At 40.5% G+C, this 27,169-nt stretch overlaps 1 protein-coding gene across 5 annotated transcripts; it reads left to right on the top strand.

Annotated features, from left to right (window-relative positions):
- minar1 (membrane integral NOTCH2 associated receptor 1) lies at positions 1-27,169 on the top strand. 5 transcript variants are annotated; one of them, XM_067493864.1, is made up of 6 exons: positions 1-193; positions 484-570; positions 806-1,698; positions 4,547-6,034; positions 15,071-15,334; positions 26,282-27,169. In XM_067493864.1, the coding sequence occupies exons 3-6, from the start codon at positions 853-855 to the stop codon at positions 26,477-26,479; spliced, it is 2,796 nt and encodes a 931-aa protein (XP_067349965.1). In that variant the 5' UTR covers positions 1-193; positions 484-570; positions 806-852; the 3' UTR covers positions 26,480-27,169. The 5 variants fall into 5 exon arrangements, with proteins under 5 accessions (XP_067349965.1, XP_067349954.1, XP_067349974.1 ...); XM_067493853.1 differs by having other exon boundaries at positions 1-290; XM_067493873.1 differs by lacking the exon at positions 484-570 and having other exon boundaries at positions 1-290.

Here is a 27,169-nt window from a genome sequence, read left to right as displayed (position 1 = left end):
GAGAGAGAGGCAGAGAGAGAGAGAGGCAGAGAGAGAGAGAGAGAGAAGAGAGAGAGGGAGAGAGGGAGATAAAGAGAGAGAGAGGGGCAGAGAGAGAGAAACGGAGAGAGAAACCGCGGACGGTGGAGGAGCTCCAGGCTGCTGGGGATCACCGACATGATCGATTCCTTTACCAGCAGCACCAGCTTGGACAGTAGATTTAATTTTATCAGCATTTACCTGTGCGCGTGCACGTGAGGTGTATTGTTGGCTTGTATTTTTTTGCCTTTTCCTCCTCCTCAGCCTGACAGGTAACTGGATGGGTTAAAGTTATTCTATGAAAACCCTCTCAGATTCTGCTGTCGGTGGCTGCGCGCTGCGGATTCACAGCCTCATTGTGTTTACCATGAGTTTATTTGGCGTTTGGTTGCCTCACTGATGTGACACCTCCTGTGCTGCACCGAACTGATCGGACGATTCTCTTTTGTGTTCCCAACAACTCAGGGTGAGTGACGGTATGCGAATCAAACAGAGAACGTCCCCGTGAACGCGCCTCGAATCTCCGCAGCTGCTGTTGCTTTCGGAATGCAGGTGGATTCTGGCCCATAATGAGGAGCCTGATAAATTTCCTCTATTAATGTTTTATGTTGACTTCGACAATGTATAATAAAACAATTAGCAAGCATAAGTATTTTCATTGTGAAGGTATCATTACTGGGACTTCCTCCCTCTGAGCTTTGTAAGAATCTCGGATTTTCTAGTGCTGTTTGTTTCCTGTCAACTTAAAACCTCGGCTTGGCACTGAATTTAGATGTCTTGTTTCCAGGTGCTGAGCTTTTCCTGAAGTAAGACCGTCTTTGTAGGCCTGCAGCCATGGACCCCCACCCAGAGTACCCTCTGTTTCTGGTCCGGATCCTGGAGGAGCTGGACACCAAGCACAACACCATGTCCTATCAGGACCTGTGTAAGTCCCTGTGTGCCCATTTTGACCTGGTGCACCTGACTAAGCTTAGGAGCCTACTCTTCTACACAGTCTGCATGGACCCCGCCTTTCCAGCCACACTCTTCAAGGACAAGATGCGCAGCTCTATAGAGGACCCGCAGTCCAAGAAACTCATGGTGGCTGCCGACATCGTCACCATGTTCAATTTGATTCAGATGAATGGAGGAATAGCCAAAGAAAAACTTCCCATAGTGCACAGAGCCAAGTTCCAGAAGAACAAGTCAGTAGAGCTGTGCAGGTCTGACAGTGAGGCCTATAAGTATCAGGACTGTGACAGGGGGCTCGAGCCGATGGATAATCCGAGGGATGGACACCAACACCACCACCATCATTATCACCACCACCGATCACAGGAGCACCCTGGAGCCCAGAGCACCTCACCCTGTCCTAAATCCTCCGATTGCAACAACTGCCAGCAGTTTATTCCGACCGCTGCCCCTAACTTCCTTCTGGGGGTGAGCAAGGACCTGAAATTTAGAGCAGCCTCTCTGGACAAACTGCACCATCTGCCCCAGTACTCCAGCGGCAGTCCACCCTCCCCACCCTGCGAAATGCAGACTACCTACTTTCCTATGGACATCGACAGTGAGTCCACCACCGACCAGGAGTCCCTGCAGCATTCTGGCCACTCAGAGCCATTTTCTGTTCACTCCTGCATCCAGAAGAGAAACATCTTTAAGGAGGACTTTCACAACTTGGTGGCCTTCTCACCACAGGTTTGTTTTTCTCAGGATGTTGTTGTTGTAAGAGAGAGAGGGCTACTTTCAATCACTGTCAGTGTGTCTCTGCTGTTTTGGGTCTGAGTTGTGGAGAACAGGAAAGCAAGATTTTAACATAGATGATTCTGTAAAGTTACACTCATGTCTAAGGAGAATGGATTCAGATTCTGATATAAAAATGCTGCAATTTAAACTTTTATTTATTTAAATTGTCATTTACTGTTTACAAATTCTCCAAAGCAGTGTCTTATGGGGCTCATTCTTATTTTCTAGCATATTTTGTCTGACCATTAAATATTTTGGCCTTTATGTGACTTAACAATTAATTAATAAGCAGCAAAGTCAACAGTGACTGTCAGGACTAATTGTTTTACCAGTTTTATGAAGTTGATAATTTGGGTCATAAAAATATATTGTTGTATATTCTAGGTATGATATGAAAACTGATTGTATATCTCAAACCGTAATTCAAATTTCAAATGAATTTTGAAGTCATGCACATCTGCTATTCAGAATAAAAGCATTTTATCATGAACAATAAAAACAAGGTTTATTGTGATAAAATGGAGTATTTGAATCTTATACCAACCAAACAGAATGAAAAGACTGATTTTCCACTGTATAGTTTAGTGATAAATGAAATAGTCACATCTTTAACTTAGTTAAAAGCAGTGGAATGGTAAACATTCTCTGACAAGTATGAAGTTGTATTTTCAAAAAGATGCTTTAAGACAGATGTTTATCTTAAAAAAATACTAATACCATATTTTTGAACATTAATATCCTGCCTGAATGCTATAATCCTTCAGTCACATCATTTATTTTATATGGGTTGAGTAGGTTAATCTATAATAATACATAACATTTTAACACATTCATCAATGCTGCAATATGCATGTTTTAGTAATCGATCATTCTACTCCACACTGCCCAACCTTTTAATTATTAACCTTTAAAATTACAGTAAATAAAAATGAAATAATTGCTCTGCTCCAATTAGTTAGAAGGTTAAACGTCATTCGGAAAGTTACGAGACAATATCTACACAGCTGCCGGAGCTTATTTTAAAATAAGCACCTCCACAGATAAAAATAGAGTGTGGAGCTTTTTAAATGTTGTAATTGCATCACAATGCCGACCTGAAGCACTCAAGAGCATAGCCAACACGTTCTCATCCCACAACATCAGATAATGCCTTTGCCTAAGGCATCAAATCTTGTCTTTTTTTGGGGAAGGTGAAGTTAAAAGACACATTTCCTAAAAACTAAACATTACATACAGTGACAACTTTACACATGTACAGTGCCCTACTCAAAATAAACATGCCTGATGTTAACGTGCACAACATCTCTTGGTGGAGTGAAACCCTGCCACCCTGATCTCCACTCAACAAGGACTTTTCACTTCATAAACTAAGTCATCACTTTAGGCGTAGTACTGCGATTGCCATTCTACTTGACTGGAAGCCCCTTGTATCTACAACCCCAATTCCAAAAAAGTTAGGAGAAATCATAAAAAACAACAGAATTTGCAAATCTCATTAACCCATATTTTACTCACAATAGAACATAAACAACAAATCAGATGTTTAAACTGAGAAATGTTACTATTTAATTGAAAGTATTAGCTAATTCTGAATTTTGATGTGAACACAGTTTGATGTGTAATCCACAAAGTTAAAGCTGTATCGTGCAAAGAAGAAGCCTTATGTGAACACGATCCAGAAACGGCGCCATGTTCTCTGGGCCAGAGCTCATTTAGAATTGTCTAAGGCAAAATGGAAAACTGTTCTATGGTCAGATGAATCAAAATTTGTAATAGTTTTTGAAAACCATGGACGTCGTGTTCGGTGAACTAAAGAGGAGAGGGACCATCCAGCTTGTTAACAGTTAACAGTTCAAGAGCCTGCACCTCTGATAGTGTGGGGGTTCATTAGTGACCATGACGCGGGCAGTTTACACATCTGGAAAGGGACCATCAATGCTGAAAAGTACATAGATGAGGAGCTAGAATCCTGCATCAGAGAAGAATGGGACAACATTCCTCTCCTAAAACTGTAGAAACTGGTTTCCTCACTTCCCAGACGTTTGCAGACAACGGTTAAAAGAGGGGATCGTACACAATCTTACAACCTATGAGATGTGTTACTACCATCAAATTCAAATTGAGCTAATATTTTCCATGAAATGGCAAAATGTCTCAGTTTCACCATCTGATTTGTTGTTTATGTTCTATCGTGAATAAAATATGGGTTGATGAGATTTGCAAATCATTGGATTCTCTCTTTACTTACATTTTTCAAATGTTCCCAACTTTTTTTGGAACCGGGGTTGTATTACCAATGGGGTACCTTTATTGTCAGCTAAATTACTGGAACAAGTGCTGCTGTTTGACACCGTGGCAATGAGAATGGACTGGCATAGCAGAGTGTAGCAGGGAGAGGCAGGGCTAATGAGTAAAGTGTCTTGAATGAGTTTAAGTCTCATACTAGTTCTAGCTTAAGTTTCTTGTTGTAACTTTAAGTTAGATTTTGGCACATACATCGACTAGAACAATATGTAGTTTTCAATTGAGAGCAAGCGTATGAAGGCATGTTGGTTATTGTGCAATTCCTTTTTTGATTGTGTGAATTCTATTTATCCTTTAACAGTGTCACACAGCTAGTATTAGTCTTTCGATGTACAGCATACAGGAGTAGATGTGTTGTAGCATTCTACTTTTTAATTCCAGTTATAAGTTGTGCATCTGAAATCAACTGATACTTTATATTGTAAAGTTTTACAGTATTTATTTTGTGAGTGTGTCTTAAAAGCCAACTCACTTTCTTTCTGGATTGCTGTTGTAGGTCATCACCAATCAGTGCAAACAGGGCAGTAAGGCTGCTGATGGCTATCACAGGAGGGAGCTACACAAGCCTGCAACCTTTTTCAACCACAGCTTTGAACTGCCTTACACTAACCCCTACTTTGAGCCAACACTTAACTCCCCTTGTCAGGACAGACGACGGGTCAAGCATGAGAGTTTGGACGACTTACAGGCATCCACGTATTTTGGTCCAACCACAGTCTCTGAGTGCGTCAGCAGCAGGAAGCACAGTAATAAAGCAGGAAAGCAACCAGCTTGGCCAGTGAAGAGCCTCAGTCTCAACACTGACGAGGGGCCTCCAGACTTTGAGAGGTCATTTATGAACGGCAAACCGATCAAAGAAAACCACCACTGCACGATCAACGTCATAGACACAGATAACGAGCAACATTTTCAGAGTCCAAAGGAGAAAGTTGTAGCTTCTCCTTCTGGCTTTGCAAAGAAAACTAACGGTATAAAAACCAAGGATGCAGCAATGATGGCAAGTGGGCCTGCGGGGTTGGACACAAGAGATGTGGCCAAAAGGTTTAGGGACAAAAATATGAACAGTCCTTCATTTCAAGGTGTGGAAAGCTCCTCTAGCGTTGGCACTCAAACAGAGAAGGCTGAGCAGAAGAAGGTGAAGGAATATCCTGCTAAGTACACTGACAGAGAAAGACATTCATTCAAACACTCTGATGAAGACTCTGAGATTGTTAGCGATGACATAAGTGACATTTTTCGTTTTTTGGATGATATGAGTGTTTGTGACTCTCTGGGCATTGTCCAAACATCATGCTACAACAGTAATGGGTCTCTTTCTCAGGTAACCCTGAAGTCTGAAGGTGACAGCTCCCCTGAACGCAACACGGTCAAACTAGCCAAGTCTAAGTTGGATCGCCTTTTCCATTCACTGGAAAACACAGATGATGAGCTCAAGTCGAGCGTTTGTAAGCTGGTGATGAGGATTGGTGAGATTGAGAAAAAACTGGAGTCCCTGTCGGGGGTTCGCAGTGAGATCTCCCAGGTGCTCAGCAAGCTTAACAAACTGGATGAGAAGATCCAGGAGCCTGAACCCAACGGGAGGCATGTGGAGACTGGGTCACCTTCGGGGTCCAGTGCTACTCCTGACAAGATGCACCCCCAGCCGCATCCACATTCCGACACTTCCCTCTCACCTCGAGTTTTCCAGTGCCACACCACTGGCCACAATGTCAAAGTGGGCAATGGCCCCACGGGGGAGTGGTGCTGCTCAGATGGGAGTAACAGTGATACCCTCAGGGTGAAGGCTCTGAAGAAGAGCATGTTCATTCGGAGGTCATCCCGCTCACTCAATGAGGAGAACCGTGCCACTGAGTCAAAGGTTGCCAGCATAACCAACTCTCCAAGGGACTGGAGGACCATGTCCTATTCCTGCCATCCTGGAGATGAGGACAAGGACAGAGACAGAGAGAGGGACAACAGGGACAGACACCGAAAGGCCAAAGAGGTACAGACACTGCTTTTTAAAGAACTGTAATCAAATTGTAATTGGGTGGCTGTGGTGCAGAAGGTAGAGCGGTTGTCCACCAATCCTGCAATTGTTGGTTTGATCCCCAGCTCCTCTGGTCACATGTCGAAGTGTCCTTGAGCAAGACACTGAACCCCAACTTGCAGTGAGTGTTGGCCAGTTGCATAGCAGCTCCCCCATCGGTGTATGAGTGTGTGTGTGATTGTGAGTGTGAATGGGTGAATAAGAAGCAGTGTAAAGTGCTTTGAGTGCCAATAGGTAGAAAAGTGCTATATAAGTGCAGAACATTTACCATTAACTCCTCCTTTGGTGGTAATTCTACTAAACTGAATTAAATGACCCAGCTTTGATAAGTAATTCAGACAGTAGGCTTCCACAGCTTCATTACAAGTTTTAGTTAGAGATGTTCCGAGCTAGTGCTAAGGATTGAAGCTGGTCCAGGAGCATTTTAATAAATCAGCCTTTGTCTCCCTAAGCATGATAGTGTTGTAGGTAGGTTTGGGCAATATATGGAAATAATTCAAGAAATTGTAATATTTGAATAATGTGAAAAATTGTGATCAGTATGTCCCTTTGCTCTCACTCAAACACCTGCAGCAGCAGCTCCTCTGGAGTAACGACAGTGACGTCTGCTGTCACCTTGGAGACACCTGCATGTGTCTCAGCTTTGCTAGTCAACAAGCTGGAGTAATGGCTGCTGCAGCAGCTGCAGATGACCATTTAATACCAAAGACAGGGCATGTTACCTCAGGGATATGGAAATGGAAGACATCCCAGCACCTCCCCCTCAGCATACTTGCCTGTGTGCATTGGCTTAACCTTAAGAAATTAACCCCATGTCTACAGAGAACCCATAAATTTCTGTGATGTTGCTCCATTTGTGTGTTAAATGCATCTAGTGTAGGTTAGCAATGCCTTTATTTGGAAACATGATTCTTGAGGTTGATGCAAACCCCCAACATTCAGCTCTGAGGTTGCAGCACTAATCACTCCACCACCATGGTGCTCATAAAAAGTTTTTGTTCATAGAAATGTTTTATTAGTTTTTTAGCTTGTTCAAAGTTGATATAGTTCATATTATATCATTATAAAATTCTACACAATATCATTGAGCTTTGAACTTCTGAACATGTTGACTAGGCCTATGGGTAACTAAGTTTAACGTTTTATCACCTAATATGTACTTGAGAAAGTAACCAGCAGATAAAAAATGTTACAGGAGTCAGTTGTTGCAGTCCACCTGAGAAAGTGATTCCAGTGTATTTCAGTGTAAACTAAAGTAATATATTAATGGAGGACCTTTGGGATTAATAAAATTTTCAATTTTTACATAACACAGCAGCTGTGTTGAAAGATACCAGCAGATTGCAGCATTAAATCTGAGCTGCGATGTAAAGGGAGCTGTGTTATTGCAATGTGGCTCATTTGGCATCTTTCACAGGCAAGAGCTGCATTCACAGTTATTCAGTGAGAGGAGTAGTCAATCCTGTCAAATTAGAGGGAGTAAAAGTGGACAGGATGCCTCTGGGTGTTTGAGAACTCTTAGTTCAGGCTTCTGTCCCATTTGTAACGTGTTAACAAGTAACAACTGAAGGCAGAATCACCCTCAGTACAAGTGCAGCTCAGGAAAATGTGTTCTGTTCAAATGAGTTAACAAGTAGATGAAATATTCTGTCACAGTCATTTTCTGTACCAACAATGCCGCTTTTTTTTAAAACTCAGAAATACTTTTTAAAATTAGAATTGATGGTGGTGGAGTAGTTAGTGCTGCCGCCTCACAGCAAGAATGTCCCTGGTTGGAATCCACCTGCCGACTGCAGCCTTTCTGTGTGGAGTTTTCATGTCCTCCCTGTGCTTGTGTGGGTTTCCTCCTGTTGCCTCCCACGGTCCACATGCATGTTAGGTTAATTGGTAACTCTGAACTGCCTGTAGGTGTGAATGTGAGTGCAAACTGTTGTCTGTCTGTGAATGTCTCTCTGTGTTGGCCCTGAGATAGATAGGAGACCTGTCATTGGGCGACCTGTCTCGCCCGAAGACAGATCTCCTGTCTCCAGGCTCCAGCCCCCCACAGCCCTGAACAGAATAAGTTGTTTCAGATAATGGATAGATAGAATTAGAAGTGATGATGCTCAAATAATGTGCATAATGTTTTATTTGTAACATGTAACACAGGGGAGGCTGTAGCTCAGTTGGTAAAGCAGTTGTCCACGGGGCAGTTGTCCAGTGGTTCAATCCCCGGTCCTGGCTGTATCTCGAAGTGTCTCTGGGCAAGACACTGATCCCCTAACAGCCCCTTCCCCAGCGGTGCAGTGCCGGTCCAAGCCTGGTAGAAAGTGGGGAAAGTGGGGTTGCGTCAGGAAGGGCATCCAGCGTAAAAACTGTGCCAAATCATCATGCGGACATTTATCCGCTGTGGCGACACTGAACTCACGGGATAAGCTGAAAGGACAAACAAAAATAATAATAATAATAAAATTTGTAACACGTCACACAGTGGGAGAAATTCTGCTGTAAGTGAGGATCGGTGTGTAAAGGAGGTAAAACATTATAAATGTTTTGTTTACAGCACATAGAAGCCGTTCATCAAAAAAAAATTCTTTGCAGCAGTCGCCTGATAGAATTGTCATCCACATGCCCATTCGCTCACTTTAAATCCTCTTGACACTTTGAGACAGAGCAGTGTGCTCTGTTTAACTACATGCTCACACACATAATCCAGACTTTGACCTAGGTGGATCGCAGGATAAAGTCTGAGTAATCTCTGGGCTGTTTCGCTCAGACATTTGCATTCCCACATACATCGCCTCCAGGTAAAGTCAGAAAAAGAACAGTTGTGTCTATTATCAACCTCTTGTCTGTGTATTAGGTACAGAGCTGCAGTCAGCATGTGGTTGGCCTTGGGTTGTGTTGACTGAAAGCAGGGGGAAACATCTAATCTGACTCTGTCCAAATGCACATTTAAAATGTTACAAGGACAGTTTGTGACTTTGAAAGGAATCACGTTTTTGAAATAATTTTTCCTAACAATGGCCTATTCACATCACGGTCCTCTGCAGCACCTTCAGCATACACAAGGGCAACCTGCAATGATAGTGAGCACTATGCCACTATCCACACTTTTCTAATTTCTTCTTAAGAATTTGCTGAACTTGCCCCTGTTAGTCATCATGCATGACCTGAAAACAAGCAGGAGAAAAACAAAAGAAATCCAGTATCAGTCTGTTAATCATTGGGAAACTGTGAGCTGTTTAAGTCATTGTACCTACTCAGACAGACATTGGTTTGCCCCACTGACTTGATAGGTGACCCAAACTCATTTTGAAGTCCCAATCAATGGTGTCAGCATGTAGATCCCAGACCCATTGCAGTAAAACAAGACATGACCCAATCTGATAAGATAAAGCATAATTTGAACCCAACCCTTCCTGGGTCCCAGGACTTGAGTCCTCGGTTGGGTTGCTGACTTTACTAAACCAAGTGGACCCATGAAGACCTCCAATAACTGGCTCCCATTAGTTATATTAGAAAACCAAAGAACCCAAACACAACACAGTCTGCAAGTCATTCTGTATGTTCAGTTGCTTGAGCACTTTGTTCCATGTTTCCATCTAGTCTGTGGTAGTTTAGAAACTGCTGCTGTTGGTTGTGTTGTCTGGGAATCATTGACCATTGATGATTTTTCCAACCTCTGGTCTGAATAAGTTGACCAGTTTGTAAACTCGGTCCATTTCTCATTAGTTCAGTTTCTCTTTGACACAGACAAATCAGAGCAAACCAAAACACTGAAAGCCATGGGAGAAAGGTCTTGTCAATTATCTGGGCATAAAACAAGTAAAACATTGCAGGAGATACTTTAAAATACAAACCTGCTTAACGCTAACGTCAAATCACATTCTCAACAAACCACTTTAGTTTGTTTAGGATGAAGATCCCATCAAATAAAAAGTCTCACTGTGGTTGTTTTGGTCCTCACCTAAGTAAAACTCAGCCCTGCCCAAACAAACCACACCACACCGAGGTGGAAAATGAACCAGATTTACATTAGTTAGGTTTAGAAAATACCCCTAGATTGACATAATGGGTTGACAGATTGTAAAGTATAAAGTTGTATTAACTGTCTGCAATCAAAACCCAAAGTTTTAACCCAATGTGCTGCCAAATGTGAAATATTGTCTCTATTGTTGGTCTGAACTGCCCCCAACAATGCAAATGGTTACCGGTTTGCAATGAGCCATTTTTAGGAATTACTTTATAATCCAGGACCTGCTACAGTAGGTGGATGACATTCAGTCAGAGGACAGTGTAGGGCTGTATCACTCTTTCATTATGTGATCAACTTCATTCGCAGCCATTATTTTCCACTGTCACAATGAACTAAACCAGTAAAGGCATTAAAAGCATCATTATATCCAGAACTGAGTCAGTCATTAGTTCTCACCCTCTCTGTATCTCAGTTACTCCACGCTCCCATTTCCAGCCTCTTTTTTAATGCCCTTTATTTCTGGACTGTAGCCAAGATGGAGGCCAGCCAGACTCTCTGTGCCTCTACAGTTTTATTTACTGTGGGAGCCATGTTGCCTGAACACAACCATGCAACTTTAATTTTACCCTGTGATTCCTGTGGATATTTATTAGACCTTCTGTCACTGGAACTACAATAAATATCCTAAAGCTGAGCTTTTGCATCTTGAGAGAAGCTTTGGTGGTATTTTTACTCCCTAATATTGATCGATCAATGAAAGTGCACAGATCCAGTATCTGTGATCAGAGATAATGTCAGTGTCTGCATCACTGATGTGTTAACCATTATTTTTTCAGACATCATCCAAAAAAAAGCTCATATTAAACACAATTGTTAGTCTCATAAGTGACCATAAAACCACAAAAAGCTAGTCTCTGAAAAGGAAGCAGTGACACAGCCTGTGCACTTCTATATTTTATAGTTTAATAAAAGATGCCAGTTTGAAAGGTTTAGATACTAATCAATGTGGTTGGCTGTGGGTCGAAGGGCCCAGGCCTAGGTGGGACCTCTCTCTGTGGCTAAGGATTCATTGTGATATGTCTCATGTATGTTCCATCATTTTGTCAGGCTTTGTACTACTGCACACAGTGCTTAGCCACTTTCATCACTGCTAATTTAGGTATGATCACTGAATAAGCTTGTTCACTTTGGTAACTTTTCAGTTTATTACTTTATTACATTGCCCTTTTTTAAATGAAGTATTTTGTTCTGACAGCAGCTCCCGTTGAATGAAAAACAAATAACACTTCAAGATGCAAAACACATTTCTGAATAAGGCTCCTTTTTGCTTTGGGGCAGACACTGAGAAACTGAAAATTTTATTTAGTGCCTAACCAAATGTGCTGTTTACACATTTTAAATCCTGTGTATTTGACACGTGTGAAACCGGCACTATTGTAACAAACAGTTTCCGATTTGTTTTTCAAAAGGGGGCATTTTTAACAGATTCATGTGTCCGTATGCAGAAGAGCTATTTCAATAATCTGTATAAGAGGGAAGTTACAAATGACGTCTTTGGGTGTTAGAGTTTGAGGACCTGTCGGATTTGATTAAGGTAAAGACGTGGATGGTCACACGTATTCAAACTGCACTCTGGCACATGTGCCTCGCTGTGTCCTGAAGGAGAAATGTTTCACACAGTAAAAATACAACAATTATGTCAGTAAATCATGTTAATTTGTAATTAAACTTGGACAGCTCTGCTGGAGTTGCACATTGTTAATTTTTGCTGTTATTTCTGTACCTGGAGGGTTTATTCCTATTGATAAAATCCCCACACTGCCATCAGTCATGTAGCTGCAGACACAGTTTTTTCTCCAGAAACACCAAGTACTTCCCTAACATTGCTCTTTCATCTGCTCGTCTCTTTCTTCCTGTGTGCACTGAGCTTTGCGTGAAAATACAAGGAAAAGTTTGTTTGAACGTCAGGAAACACTTCGGGAGCTGGTTGGTATGAGCACAAATAAGCACAAACTTTTTCTTGACATTGACATAAAAGAGTGAATTTGACAGCAGACATTTACTGATCCTTATATAAAACCTAGTTTTACCGTAATGGGAGTCAGCTACATGTCAAAAAATTGTATCTGTAAGACTGAATACATTTACCTACATTTGAAAGAGCAATCAAAGTATTTATTGTTAAGTTTATTGTGCCCACCCCCTTAAATCCAATGCCCCCTCCCCATTAACCCTCCAGCCAGGGGTGATGTTAGACCTGGCTTTAGTTTATTAGAGAACACACGGCTTTAATGTGTTTATTTGCAATTAGACAAAACTATGACTTTCTACACCAGGCGTTTTCTTGCCTAAACCCATTGGGATTTGGTTTCCTGAAAAACAAATGCATTTGGGAAGAAATGTACTGTATATGCAGGAGTGTGGACAAGCACTCAATCAGATTTGTGTAAACCCAGCAACTCAAACAAGAATGCTGACTTTAAGCTACTCTGCTAAACTGTGTTGGCTTCAGTGATGGTAACAACATTTTTTACACAATTACAGGTTGGTTAGTAAAAGTGAAAGTCAGACATTACATTCTTCACCATGTTGCTAAAGAATAGACAGACTTTGTGCATTTGTGCTCCATGCAACATCATCCACTGTCATTAATACTAAATGTGTAAAGTGTTAACCATTCATGTTGAATTGTATAATATGAATGTAAAACAATGAGCTAATGGGCAAACGGGATCCTGTTATAGTGATAACTCATCCTTGGTTCATAACTTGAATGTTCCTTTCATAGTTTGACTTGCGTTTTCAGTCGCCTCTTCCAAGCTTTGTGGAGAGGCAGAAGGAGATGGTAAAAAACCTGCACAACAACCGTTGGGACTCAGCTGCCACAGTCAGCTCCTCTGCCAATTGACTCTAGCATAAACAAACCCACCAGCTGTAACTCCAAGATGAGCCTGCTATTTAGAGCACTTTCAAAACTAGAGTTTGGCCTGCTCCCTTTGTTAGGAATCAAAGGATTTTTTTCTCCATTTATAGATTAGACAAATCTACTCAAACTCTAAAATTAAAAATATAAAAAATAAACCCCCCATATTTGCTGTGATTTTGAAGCTATGGGACTTCAGTCTTCCATTTCCCAGTGTAACAGTCATGCTTGATTGGATGGTAATGGCTCAATCAAGAGGCTGCGGATTTAAATTTGTCACCCACTCATTTCAAGATAACTTGCCAACTTTCCTGCTTTATTCTAAAAGAAGCATTGCAGACTCCCATAGATACTGAAAACCATGGTCCTCCGGCTAAACTGGGTTATGTTTACTTCCAGGATCATGTAAAGCTGTGCGAATATTTCACCTAGAAAAATGTAGTTGAGCAAAATTAAACTTGAAATACCATGGACAATGTTATAAGTTATGAGTGCTTACTTTCCTTTTTGCCTCCATCTGAAGTTGTTAATTAAACTACGGGTTTGTTAACAACTGGTCTGATGGTCTGAGAGTCTGTTGCCCTGTTAAACCTACTCTTTTTTTAGCAATTCACTGCTTTCCAAGATCCTAGCACTGATGGCCAGCTCTATAAAAATAATCCAACCAGACCAACTCAAACCAACCAGAAAGAAAAACCGGAACCTGACCCTGCTCGCTGAGAACAACTGGGCATAAAATACATCATGGAACTCAATGAAAATTAGCTCCGTATTTTATAGCTTTGGCACAGAGAGAGTCATGACAAACAAAGTAAGAAAAAAAGTCACTGGGTAACAACAAGCCCAAGTTCCTGGTGCAGAGGCTTGATGGCCTGAAACAAAGATTGACTGCAGTGTTTTATTGGGGTTTATTTGTCCCTATAAGGAGAATGACTCTGTGAACCTATTGTGATGAGAGGATCTGGAGAAGACAACCATTACTAAATAAAGAATTGCTTCTGCACATATTCAGGTTATGAGGTTATCATATTTAAGACATACTGTTTACATGAAAAATATAGAGCCTGGAACTATATCGCTGTATGTCCAAGACAAATTAACAACCTAATGGCAATGCACTGAGCATCTGTAGTGCACTGTGAGCCTTTACCCTTTCTTCCATTTACCTAAACCTCCTGCTCTTTGGTCACCCTCTAACTGGTAATGATTTGGGTGAGAGTCATGGTTGCCTGTGCCTTCAAAAAGCTTTATGATAAATGAAGTCTGATTGCCAGCTAACACTTCCCATTTGCTTTTGCTTTTCTAATGGATTGATTTTTTTGAATGTCTCTAGATTGTTGCAGAGTAAACAGACTGATAAGGTTGACTGGTGTAGAAATGGTCAAGGAGAAACTGAGGATAGTTCTACTGATTGAGTGAGGATGCTCATGAGTCATGAGCGTTCTGCATTGCCAGACTACATGTGCCGCATCGCAGGATACTGCAGTTTCCATTTAATTAGATTTCTGTGCACTGAGGTCTTCAAAGGCTGCTAGACTGCAACCTGAGAGCCGCTTTAGGATTCCTGCTTCATAAAGACAAACACACACACACACAAAGACACACGCAGGGAAGAAAGGAATCTGTGCATTAAATCTTGTGAGATGTCACCAGTCATTGTTTTTAGCCTTGTATGACTTTTCTAGTCTCTCTCTTTTCAGATGCTGGCGTCAAATCTCAAATGAAGCAATAATATTAATTTTAATATTAATTAACTGTACAATGTGCCATAATTTCTGGAAATGGGTTTTATACATAGAGCACATCTCCCTTCATCTTATAAAGGCCAGGTTAAGAAAGCAGACTGCTTCCACTTGTTCCACAAATCTGCACAGTAGATTGAAAATAAATCCTTGCCGCTGTAACATATCAGATGCTTCTTGTTTTTTACTATTACGCTGGCTGGAAAAGAGAGAACATATCTAATTTTCAAGGGCCCTGTTTAAGCTGAAATGAGGAAATGTCATCCAAAAATAAAACAAACTGCACAGTTTAAGCTGATGAGGATACTAAGTAAAATGCACTAGCAGAACATCTGTGATCTGTTCCCTAATCCTCTCTCCCTTTTTAGGTAGAGCGTGAGCGTCAATATGAGCTACCTCAAGCCCACCGTCCCCCTAGACCACAAAAGGAGGCCTATCTGATTGAACAGGTTTTCTCACCGCATCCATTCACCCCTTCCGTCAAGGCTCATGTGAAAGGAAGCCCCCTGTACACTGACCTGAGGCTCACCAGCCTGTCGGATGGCAAGCGTGGCCAGCCATCCTGGACCATTGAGGAGTATAAACGCAACTCAGGAGAGAAGGGCAAGAAGCTCACAGCTCTGGACCTGCAGGTAATAGTGTTATTAGTTTTCTCACCTTCTCCTTTTTTATTCTCCTTTCTTAATTTGGCAGATTATTGGATTTATTTGTGGTTTTAATAGAACTCTGAATTTCATTGAAGGTCAATTTAAATATACCTGTGGAAGAATTGGACTACCTGTCAAGCTGCTCCGATCAGGTTATTGAAATATGATATTTAAGCAGGACTCTAGAAAGACCACTAAAGTAGAGTTTGAGACAACGTTTTCCTTTAATAATGATTGGAGAAAAACAAACCAAATATATATTAATATAGAATAATCATATTATTCAGGTATGTGTCCAAAAACAGTTCAAAGACTTGTAAAGAAATCCGACTTAAACTAAGAGTTCACTTTTTAAATGTCTTAAAACAGTACCGACATGCTTTTCAAATGCCAACATACTTTATTCAAAACGGTTAAAAACGCAAACAAAACAGAATGACTGGGAAAATTTCTGCAGCCAAACTGAAATCTATAGAAAGTCATATAACACATATCGACAAACAGCTGAGTGCAGTCTGCAGCTGAAAACCTGGTGACCAGTGTTTGGCTAATGAGCAACCACAGAAATGGAGTGGCTTCTGAATGTTGTTTTTGGAAATATGGATGAAAGAGGACAGGTTGGTGCAGAAAGAAGAGTGGCCGGAGGAAGAAGCGGAAGGAGTCAGAGACCAAGAGCTGTGGTCTCTGATGAGCCATAATTATTGACCCTGTGGTGATTCATGGACTCTCTTTGAGAGAACCTGGTTTAAGGGTCCAGCCAGTCTTGCAGCGTTCAAAATAAAGATTGAAAATTTTCCTTTACAACAACAGGTGAGACATGCACCTATTGAACTACATTTTACAATATGTTTTATATCTAAATGAAATTTTAGTAATAAATTGTTTTGTGTTTTTTATTACTGTCATTCAAAGGTGGCCTCCTACAGGAGAAGCCCAGGAGACTGCTGTTTTTTCAGTGTGACTTCGGTTTTGATGAATGATTGTTAGCAATTGAAAAAGCTAACAAGTTTTTTTTGTCACTTTTTTCAAATTTAGCAACAGATGACTAGTTGGCTTTAGCACTGATATACTATATTCCTTCAGCTGAACGGCAGAAAGGAACCACGTTCAGGATGATGCCTTCATGATGGTCATGAGTTCCCAGTCCAGTGTGACATCACAGTGGGAGCAGCTTTAGCACCCCCAGATTCTAACTTCAGGGTCAGAAATGTGTTTTTTACTTTAAGCGGGGCTCTTAAACGTGTAAAAATACATGAGCTTAATTACAGGTCTTACCTAGTCTTATTCTTACCTCCAATTGCATTTTGTCACCCTTTAAGAATTCTCCAAACCACTGCTGTCATATGTTGTCTTTCTCCTTCTCCTCTCTTGAGCTGCATCAATCATCAAGTCTATTTCAGTTGCTCCCTTTTCTTGTCTCATCATGGCCCATTTCTTCCTTATTCTGTCTTCTCCACTGTCCACTGGATAACAACTTAAAATAAAAAATGTACCTGGTCCTCGTGAGAACTAAGTTCTGAAATGAATATCAGATTGGTGATTTTCACATTCCTCTTTAATTTTAGAATAAAGCTTTAATCCAATTGTGTGTTCTGTATCCACATTCACATGACACATTTGTTACTGGTATGATTATAGCTGTCTGAGTTTCTGCATTTCAGTGAATGCAGCACAGTCCGTGCAAACAATTCAAAGGAAAGTGAAGCAGACAGTCACAGCAAACTCTGACTTGCTTCAGCATTGCAAATTCTCATCAAGTTTCTTCTGCACGTACCTTACATGAGAAGTGTGTCACTAGACTTTCAAGTTTCTCTATACAATGGAGAAACTCTCAGGACTGCCACAATGGCTTTTTTGGTTCCCAAACAGTGAACCATGATAGAATTCCCATAGCGTCAACTGGGAAGCTTTACTCTGTTTTATCTGTCAAGGATCCCACATAGCTGCTCTTCATGTCATGAAATGCTTGTCTTTAAAATTGATCAGAGAGGTGAAGAATCCCTTTTCTGCAGGACCAGAGTGGACTCTTTTCTCTTAGGACCTCTTATGTACACTATGTTCAACAACTAGACTGTGGAGTGTTATGACCACAGTTGCAATGTAATAGTTTCTTTTTTGTGCACTGTTACCTGTGGATTTTTATTTTATTTATTTATTTATTTTCTCTCTCTCTGTATGTGTGTGTGTGTGAGTGTGTGCGCGTGCATGCGTGCGTGTGTGATGTACGTTATGTACGGTGGGTGTGTTGAGGTAAGCAGGTGAATGTGTTAATTGGCTGGCAGATATGTTGGATGTCGTTCCAGGGGCTGATTGGTTCCAGCCTTTTCCATCGTAGGGTTTAAAATGCAGAGTCTCCCAGTCCAACCTGGAACTCCTCTCTCTCTTGCTGCCAATCCACCAGACACTATTGTTAAATGTGTCGTAAATGATGATCTACTTGTAGCCGTAACATGCAGGAAGTCTTTGGTAAGGGTGGGGTTAGCTTTTTGTTTATAATCTATATTTCTCCTGTTTATTGGTTAGGAGTCTGGATAAGTTAATTGCATGTTTTGTTATTTTATTTGGTCTATGTAAGCATAGCCCGGCTTTTTATGTGTTGTTTGTTGTTTTGCTGGACCCACCTTGAAGCAATAAACCCGAGGGCAGAAGCTTGTTCATTCCGGTGGTTTCTGGGTGCTGGATAGAGGGGTCTCTATTTGATTTGTGTCCTCGTTTCCCCTAAGCCAGGGTGTAACAGGAGAATTCCAGATGTTCTCCTGGAAAATGTTTTGAGGAGCACCACATGCATAAGTCCATCCTTTATCGTGTCACCAAGGGTCACAAAGTTGAGCTGAATGAGTGAATTGAAAACCAGATCACTGTATGTGGCTGGGTGGACTCCAGCTGGGGCTCATCTGTGTTTCTGCAGTACATGTAGAAAAAACAATTACTTAAAAAAGGACCTGAAATGCTGCTGGAACTTTTTCACATGTCGCACAGATCGGGCTGCATCACTAGCAGTGAATCCCTATGAGTCTAGAGTTGAATTCCTGTATCCTTTATTCCATCCTCAAACTGATATCTGCTGTTCCATCTACAATTTCTGAGTTCCTGAAAAGTTGTATTTTTTAAATTTTGTCATCTATGCATTTTACATATCAAATAAGTTACTTGTGTCTGTGGACTCTCCCAATAGTAAAACTGCAACTAACTGGGTGCATTATAGACATAACAGACATGGATAGCTTCCATAACTTGTCTGTGTTTAGCTTTTTGAAAGAATACTCTCCATCACTTAGGTGAATTTAATCATATGATCACATTTTGAAGTGGGCAACTTATTTGATAAAGTAGGGAGTTTGTTTTCAGTAGTCATCATGTTCTTTGCTGAATCTGCCTCACGCTTTCTTTTCACTGCTGCTGTATGGAAATACTGTCTTGGCAAAGTTTTCTAACATTGCTAAAAGTCACGGCACTGTACATTCTATAAATCATTTACAGTTTATATATTGTGTGCTATATTCTACCGAGAGACTCTGCAACAGCAGAGAGGCCTGGTGGTTTCCTCATAAGGTGGCAAAAAGCCTTTCGTGTATTTTTATTTTTTTTTACATTTATATTCTTATAATAACATCAAGGCAACTTGAGTCAGTATTCTTTAGTAACTACCTTTAAGAATTCTTCAGTGCAACATAGAAAAAAAATGAGTACAAAACGATACTATTTGCTAGCTTAGCGTAAGAGATGGACTCACAGCAGTGATTCTGTATTTCCTCCGTAACCAATTAGACCATCAAACTTTGTGTTTTTTCCAGTACATTGCCGTATAGCCATGTTTAATTGAAAGCAAGTCATGCTGGGCAGTTTGCCATATTCACTCTTTCAGTCTCCAGAAATCTTGGCATCTGTAAATGACGCAGTGGGTAATTCTCACACACCTGGTAAATGTGTACAAAGCTACAGAGAACAGAGCTGGCTTAGCATAACCAACTGGATACAGAAGACGTAGTTATTCAACAAGAATAACTCAAGTAGGACTTTTATACCTTCATTCCTACCCATGAGATGTTAAAAAGAGCCGGAGTTTTGAACATATAACATCACTAGATAGGTATAAGACTAAAAACAAACGGTGGCCTGTCTTGTAGGTAGGGTGGGGGGTCTTGTTGCCATGGCAGCCTGCCATGTCCGTACTATTATCGGTGAAACAATGCTGCTTTTACAACATCAATTCCAAAAAAGTTGCGAGGATGTGTAAAACCTAAATAAAAACAGAAAGCAATGATTTGCAATTCTCATCAACTCATATTTTATTCAAAATAAAACATAAAAAAGACATTTTACCATTTCATGGAAAATATTAGCTCATTTTGATTTTGATGGCACATTGTAAAAGTTGGAACAGGGTGATGTGTAGCATCCCCTTTTCTTGTTAACGACTGTCTGTAAACGTCTGAGAAGTGAGGAGACCAGTTGCTGGAGAGGAATATTGTCCCATTCTTGTCTAATGCAGTATTCTACCTCCTCAACAGTCCTGCCAGTTCAGCAATTAGACTCTTCTCCTATGAAGCCATGCTGTTGTGATGGATGCAGTATGTGGTTTAGCATTGTCTTGCTGAAATATGCGAGGCCTTCCCTGAAAGAGACATCTGGATGGAAGCATATGTTGCTTTAAAACCTCTATGTACTTTTCAGCATTGATGCTGCCTTTCCACGCTATAGGCGCTAATGCATCCCCATACCATCAGAGATGCAGGCTTTTCAAATGTCCTCTGATAACAAGCTGGATGGTCCTTCTTTGGATGATACAGCTTTAATTTGTGAATTACATAGCGAACTGTGTTCATATATAGTGAGGTAGAGAATGATTCCTATTTTTAATGCAGTTCTGCCTGAAGGCCCGAAGATCACGCACATCCAGTTTTGACGTTTGGCCTTGGCCCTTGTCCACAGAGATTCCTCCTGATTCTCGGAATCTTTTGATGATGATATATACTGTAGATGTGGGATTTTCAAAGTCTTCGCAATTTTACATTGAAACATTTTTCTGAAATTGCTCCACTTTTGACACAGTTTGTCACAGATTGGTGAACCTCTGCCCATCTTTACATTCAAGAGGGTCTCCCTCCCTGAAATGCTCCTTTTATACCCAGTTATGTTTCTGACTTGTTGCCAATTAACCTAATTAGTGTTATGTCCTCCTCCATTTGTTTTTGATTTGCAGCAAATACTTTTCCAGCCTTTTGTTGGCCCTGTTTCAACCTGTTTGAGATGTGTTGCTGCCATCTGATATGTTCATGTTCTATAGTGAATAAAATATGGGTTAAGATTTGCATATTGCATTGTTTTTTTTACGTTTTTCACATCCTCCAAAAATTTAAGGAATTGCGGTTGTACAAATATCTCATACAATATTGTACAATAAGTCATAAAAGGTATCTGAAATGTTAAACAATCTGTACAGTGATTTTCCCTTGAATAAAAACACCACCATATGGCAAGTCTATTCAATTAGGAGCAAACATAATACAGAGTCAGGTGCCAACTGATAATCAGGAGAAACATAAGAAGGATGAGAAGCAGAGATACAGGAGGTGTAGAGTGAGAGAGAGAAGCAGGTTAGTTGGCTGAGAAGTCAAATTGCAGGATTCTAATAATAGCACAAACTGGGGAAGTTAAAGGCACAATGCATCACTGCAACCCAGAGTTATAACTGTGAAGCAATTCACAACTCGCTTTAATTATGTAAAAGTGTTATATCCTGATTTAACAGGTGTTATATGCTGATTTAACAGATTTAACAGTGTATATCCTGTGAAATGACTGTAACATCATTGTTAGTGACAGGGGTTCGGCAGCAGACTGATACTCTATGTCTGCTGCCAAACCCCATTTCAGTTACCTTTTAGTTACATTTCAGTACAACCACGTAACAAGCTTTACACACCTGGATTGGGGGATTGTCATTCTTTGCAAATCCTCTCAAGCTTAGTCAGGTTGGATGGGTACGGTCTGAATACTTAAACCAATGTAATATTTCACTTTTTCCTTTTAAAAAATTTAGAGACTTTTCTAAAATTAAATTTTCAATTTGTGCTACTGAGTGCAGATTAATGAGAAAAAAAGAATTGCAACAACTGCAGTATCATGCTGCATAAAGAATATAATAGAATGTAATGGTGCCGGAGTCAACCTGTCAGTATCCACAGATCCACAGAGCTTCTCGCTCCCCAAAGGTGCATTAGAAACAGCATCGTTATCCTTCTCAGACTGATGGAGTTTAGTAGCTTTTTAGATGCAATAACTAAGGGGTAAATACACACAGGCCTAGTTGATATTACATCTTCATCATCTTTTGCTTAAAATAATACAATCATTTCAATCAACAATCAACACTTTTTTTAATGGTTGTTCAGTCTTTGAAAATGAAGTATGAGATACAAACAAGAGTTCTTATTGATTCCCTGTTTCAATCCCCCCCCCCCCCCCCCCCAAAAAAAATAGGGTCTAATATTATTATTATTATAATATTATATTATTATTACTATATTATTATTTTTCCAGCTATCTTTGCTGTGCAAACATATAACTGTTTAGACATATATATATAACTACTATTTAAAATAGTATTTATTTATTGTCTATTTAAAATAAATGATACAACCACCTCTTAATATAATGGACTCCAGTACAAGTACGCTACCAACTATTAACCCAATAAAAATAACGCTGTAAAATTATCACCTTTCTAACAATTTGAACTTAAAAACTCAGATATTTAAACGTAAAAGTAGAATTCATGGCCGAGCCATTCTACTGGATTACAGACTGGCGTACCTGAAGTGGCAAGTGAGTGTATGGTTATGTGTCTTTGGTAGACAGTGATATTAAAGTACCTGTTACAATTTTGATTCTTTTGTTCAAGCAGGTGTGTTGCCATTATCAGAACATCCTGAAATTGAATGTTCCATTCCTGTTTGTGGAATGGGTTGTGTGTTCCGTTACTTAAAGTACTTTTAGACTTTACGGCTTATGCTGCAACGCAGATCTGTATCATATTTCTGTTCATATTTGGCAAGTAATTCAATCAGACCAGGGTGCAAATTTCTCTTCTCGTGTGTTCTCCCAAGTGTTAAATCAACTCCGTATCCACCACTAACAGGCCTCGGCTAGGTTCACAGGTCTGCATACTGTGGTTAAAAGGGTTTACGGTCAAAACTATGTTATTTCAACTCAGGTGTGCCTCGTCAACTTGCTTAAACCTTATTATGCTTGTGTCTCACTGTCATTGGATTGTTTGAAGTCAGGAGGGAACTTACTCATGCAGCTTTTTAGCCACTTCTGTAAAATCTGAACTCTCTTTTGGTCTGTCAGAATTTTAGATCGGCCTTTGTTACATGGTCGTCTAACAAACTTGGAAATGCTGAATAACTTGGAGGAGTTGTTGAACCATCTGCCTTGGTCTCTCTGTGTGGAACTGCTAGAGCTAATTTGGAGCTTCCCTTCTTTGTTTAATGATGTACCTGGTCCTACTCTTTTAATTTAACACCACATTGACGCTAAGCCAATTAAACAAAGTTTCTATCGTGTTAACATAGAAAAAGGAAATATTTTGGATGCTGAGGTGAAATATATAATATAATAATAATATATATAATCAGATGATACGCCACGTTTTTGCACTGATTATTGTAAAGTTAACACTGTTACCAAACCTTATTCGTTTCCACTTCCCAGAATGGATGATTGTATTGACCAGGTGGGTTCTGAAAAATTTGTTAGCAAATTTGATCTCTTGAAAAGATGCTGGCAGGTTCCTCTTACCCATCGTACATTGGAGATCGCTGTGTTTGGTGTTTACTCCTACAGAGCCTTTTGGGCCCCACAATGCTCCTGCTATGTTCCAGCGCTTGATGAGTCTGAATCGCGGATTAGTGGACATCCAGGGCTGTGCAGTGTATTTGGATGATGTGGTTGTGTACTCTGATACTTGGAAGACTCACTTGAAATGCATCCGAGAACATTTCTCTTGGCAGTTGGGGGAGGTGAGGCTCACAGTCAACCTGCCGAATTGTGAGTTTACGAGGTCGCGACAGTGACTTACCTCGGCCAAGAAGTGGGGCAAAGAAGAGTTCACCCAGTCAGTGCTAAAGTTCAGGCTGTAGAACAGTATCTAGTTCCAGCTACTAAAAAGGAACTGATGCGTTATCTCTGCCTTCTTGATTATTACAGAGGTTTCTGTAGGAACATGGTGGCACCACTCACGGATTTGCTTAGGGGAAAGGAAAAAGTCGTTTGGTCCCCTGCTTGTCAGGAAGCCTTTGGTCTGGTTAAAACGCTCCTCTGTTCTGCTCTTGTTTGTGCGCTCCGCATTTTGACAGACCTTTTAAACTGCGTGTTGACGCCAGCCAGGTGGGGGCTGAAGCTGTCCTAATGCAGGCAGATGACCTTGGCATAGATAAATGTGTCAGATTCAGCTCTTACCAGTTGAATTACTCACTAATTGAATAAGAGGTATTGGCCTTGATAATGGCTTGTAGTTGTATACACCGACCATAATCCACTGACTTTTTGGAACTCTGCAGTGTCCGAATCAGAGGTTTATCAGGTGGTTGTTGTTTTTACACTTCATTCTCTTGATATCCGTTACGTGAAGGGTTGTGATAACGTGGTGGCAGATGGATTGTCCAGAGTCCCTTGTAAGTGACCAGGGGTAAAAGTGTGCTTGCCTCGGTGCACCGATTGCTGAGGGGGGAATGCATGCAGGGGATGTTGGACCTTGGAGTGTCACCTATGGACCAGCTATTATGATTTTACCTCAACAGTTTGGGTAATGTATATACAGTTATTTCAGGTAAAAGTGTGGTGTTGTTACAAAGTCTTAAATGTAGTTATTTTGAAGTCAGGATTCCCTTTGGGGCCCCGTTCTTGTGGAGGGGAGTGTGACGGCCCTCTGGCTCGTCGAGTTGTTGTCTGTTCTACTCCAGGTAGCTGGAGGTGGAGCCATTCAAGGTGGTTGAAGGCATCTGGGCCCAGTGTCCTACTTCCCACAAAACCCTGGCCTTCCTTGGAGACAAGGGGCTTGCCGGCTTGTTGGCTGGCATGCTCTTTGTCGCTCAACTTTTCTTGCTTTGTAGTTTTGTCTTGTTTTGTTATGCATGCACACATCACTGATGGGACTGATGGAGTTATTTTAGGTTCTTTAGCCTTGTTTTTGCTGTAATAAACTTCTTATTTTGGCCTTTACATTGCATATTCCTCTTATGTTATGGCTGTTGAGCCAGGGCACGACAAACGCTACAATCCTTTAACCACATTCGGTGCATTTAAGTGAAAATACAAGCTTGGTGTAAAAGAGGGGTGGCACGATTACCTTTACTGCAATGTCTCACACGGTAAATTAAACATGGTGATTATGTCCACTGGAAAGGAATCTGTTGTACTAATGGCATCAGGAAACACTTATATCACATTGATGCTTTCAGCTTTTCTCTGTAAGAGAACCAGTCTTTTTATTTGGTAAGTAATTATAGTTGGTCCTGCTTTGTAATGCTGATGACCTACTTCACTGTTGCATTTAAAATTAAAGCCTACTTGGAAAAAGACTTGACTATGATCACTGAGCTACAGGAAGGCTTCTGGCAGCAGTTATAAAAAAACAGAAATACAACAACAATTGTAGCAGTAAAGTACTAACAGTAGTGAGTATGAAACATCTGCTTTTGTACTAAATTGGTACAGAGGAAATATTCTCTGTATTGAATTTATTAGACCAAGTTAACATGGAGAATATTTAAACATTAGCAGAAAACAGGGATGCTTCCCCCGATCAAATCAAATGCATAATATACTCAAAGAGAGATTATGAAGAAAATGTAATTAATTTACACTCAGGCCTTACTGTGTACTAAGGGTGCTGTTTGTGGCAACTGGAGTCCCGCATGTTGTTCTTGAAGATGTTTCACCTCTTATCTGTTGAATAAGTGGTGTTGTAGGGCACCACCTCTGTTAAGAGAGGGTGGTTCATGTTTCCTGTACACTTCACTGTTGAGACTTTTGTCTTCTTCAATGTGTGCTGCACACCGTCCTCATCCTTTTGTTTTTACAAATCACGTCATTGTAGTGGACAAAAATATCAAGTTTACACAAGAGGCTATCACAGTTGACTAACTCATGTGGCCCCAGCATAACAGGAAATTTATTTAATTTTTTTCCCTTTCAGCTTATCCTGGGGTCAGGGTCGCCACAGCAGATCATTGGTCTCCATGTTGATTTGGCTATTTTTTTTAGGCTGGATGCCCTTCCTGATACAACCCTCCACAACTTTTTTATTTTTTTACTGGGCTTGGGACCAGCACCGCTTGTCTGGGGTTGGGTTGAGCCAAGTGGTTGGGGAGAGCTAAGTGCGAACCTCCTACCCTATGGTCGCTGGGCGGCCACTCCACTACCTCAGCCATTGCCGCCCCCGTCCAAAATCACTTATGAAACCCAAGTAGAAAATACAACCCCCAGGTGACAATCAAAGTATCATCTACTTAACAATTCCTCAGAGTTGATTTGTTAGTCAGAATTGATGAAGCCTATTGAATGAGAGGTAAAACATCTTTAAGAATGACAAGTACAACTCCAGGGGCCACAGCACAGCACCCTTAGGATTACCTAGAGGACTGAGAATCTTCAGACCACCCTTACTGTGTGCATTTGTATTCACATAACCTTTGCCAAAGGGGAATCTTTGCAAAGTACTACCCACAGGCCAGGGATATGGGTAGAACTATGGTACATACCTAAATGTAGGTCTGAGTTTCTCTTGGGGAAGCAATATTAGGGGAACTAAGGTTTACAAAAGGTTCCTGGTTAAGGGCAGAAAATCAAGGCACATATGTGAACTGTAAATGCATTTCCATGCAACTAAATACTAAATATGTAACTTGTGCATCCTATTTTTATCAGACCCAGGAGTCCCTAAACCCCAACAACTTGGAGTACTGGATGGAAGACATCTACACACCAGGATATGACTCATTGCTCAAGAGGAAAGAGGCAGAGTTCAGGAGGGCTAAGTTGTGTAAGATCGGAGCGTTGATCACAGCCGCTATCTGCACTGTGATCCTGGTCATTGTTGTCCCCATTTGCACCATGAAATCATAAGAATACCCGGATGGAGTTCTCTTGTCTAATAGACATTTACCACTGTTCTTTTCTGTTTGTGTGCACCGACAATATGAATGTTGGAGGTTTTTTGTTTTCAATACAATATTCATTTTTGGTGGTTTTTCTTGCCTATAGAGTCTTGCCTATATAGTTAGGAGAGGTATTGTACAAAAGAAATGAATTCAGCAAGTGCATAATATACTGTATACTGTGTATCTACTGATTTAACCGTTGTATTTTGTTGTATTGTCAACAATTGTGTGGGACAGTCGGAGGCTCATTGATTTAATTGTTTGTCTTCAACAACTGCAGCAGTTTGTTAGTGTAGCCAATGTATGATATTTTATTTTCATATGATTACTGTACAGTGTATTTTGATCAAAGTTATTTTTGATGAAAATCTAGTTGAATGTGAGAATTTATCTTTACTTAAAATGCTTGCTGTTATTGATAATGACATTCGTTCAACAGATTTTTCTAAGTATAAATATATTGACGTAGGTTAGTTGCCTCTTTGCAGGTTAGTTGAAATGGAGATATACTTGTACAGTATATAGAATCCAGGCACAGTATAACTATACAACCAAACTGATTATATTGATAACATCAGCCTACTTTTAGAAAGGAATGACCTGAATGTTTCTGCCCTCTTTTTCATTTTCTGAATTATAACCGACCAACAGCATA

This window comes from Channa argus, chromosome 2 (genome assembly GCF_033026475.1).
Source record: "Channa argus isolate prfri chromosome 2, Channa argus male v1.0, whole genome shotgun sequence".
Classification (NCBI taxonomy): Eukaryota; Metazoa; Chordata; class Actinopteri; order Anabantiformes; family Channidae; genus Channa; species Channa argus.
Note: the sequence above shows the minus strand (reverse complement) of the source record. Positions and strands in the feature narration are given on the sequence as shown.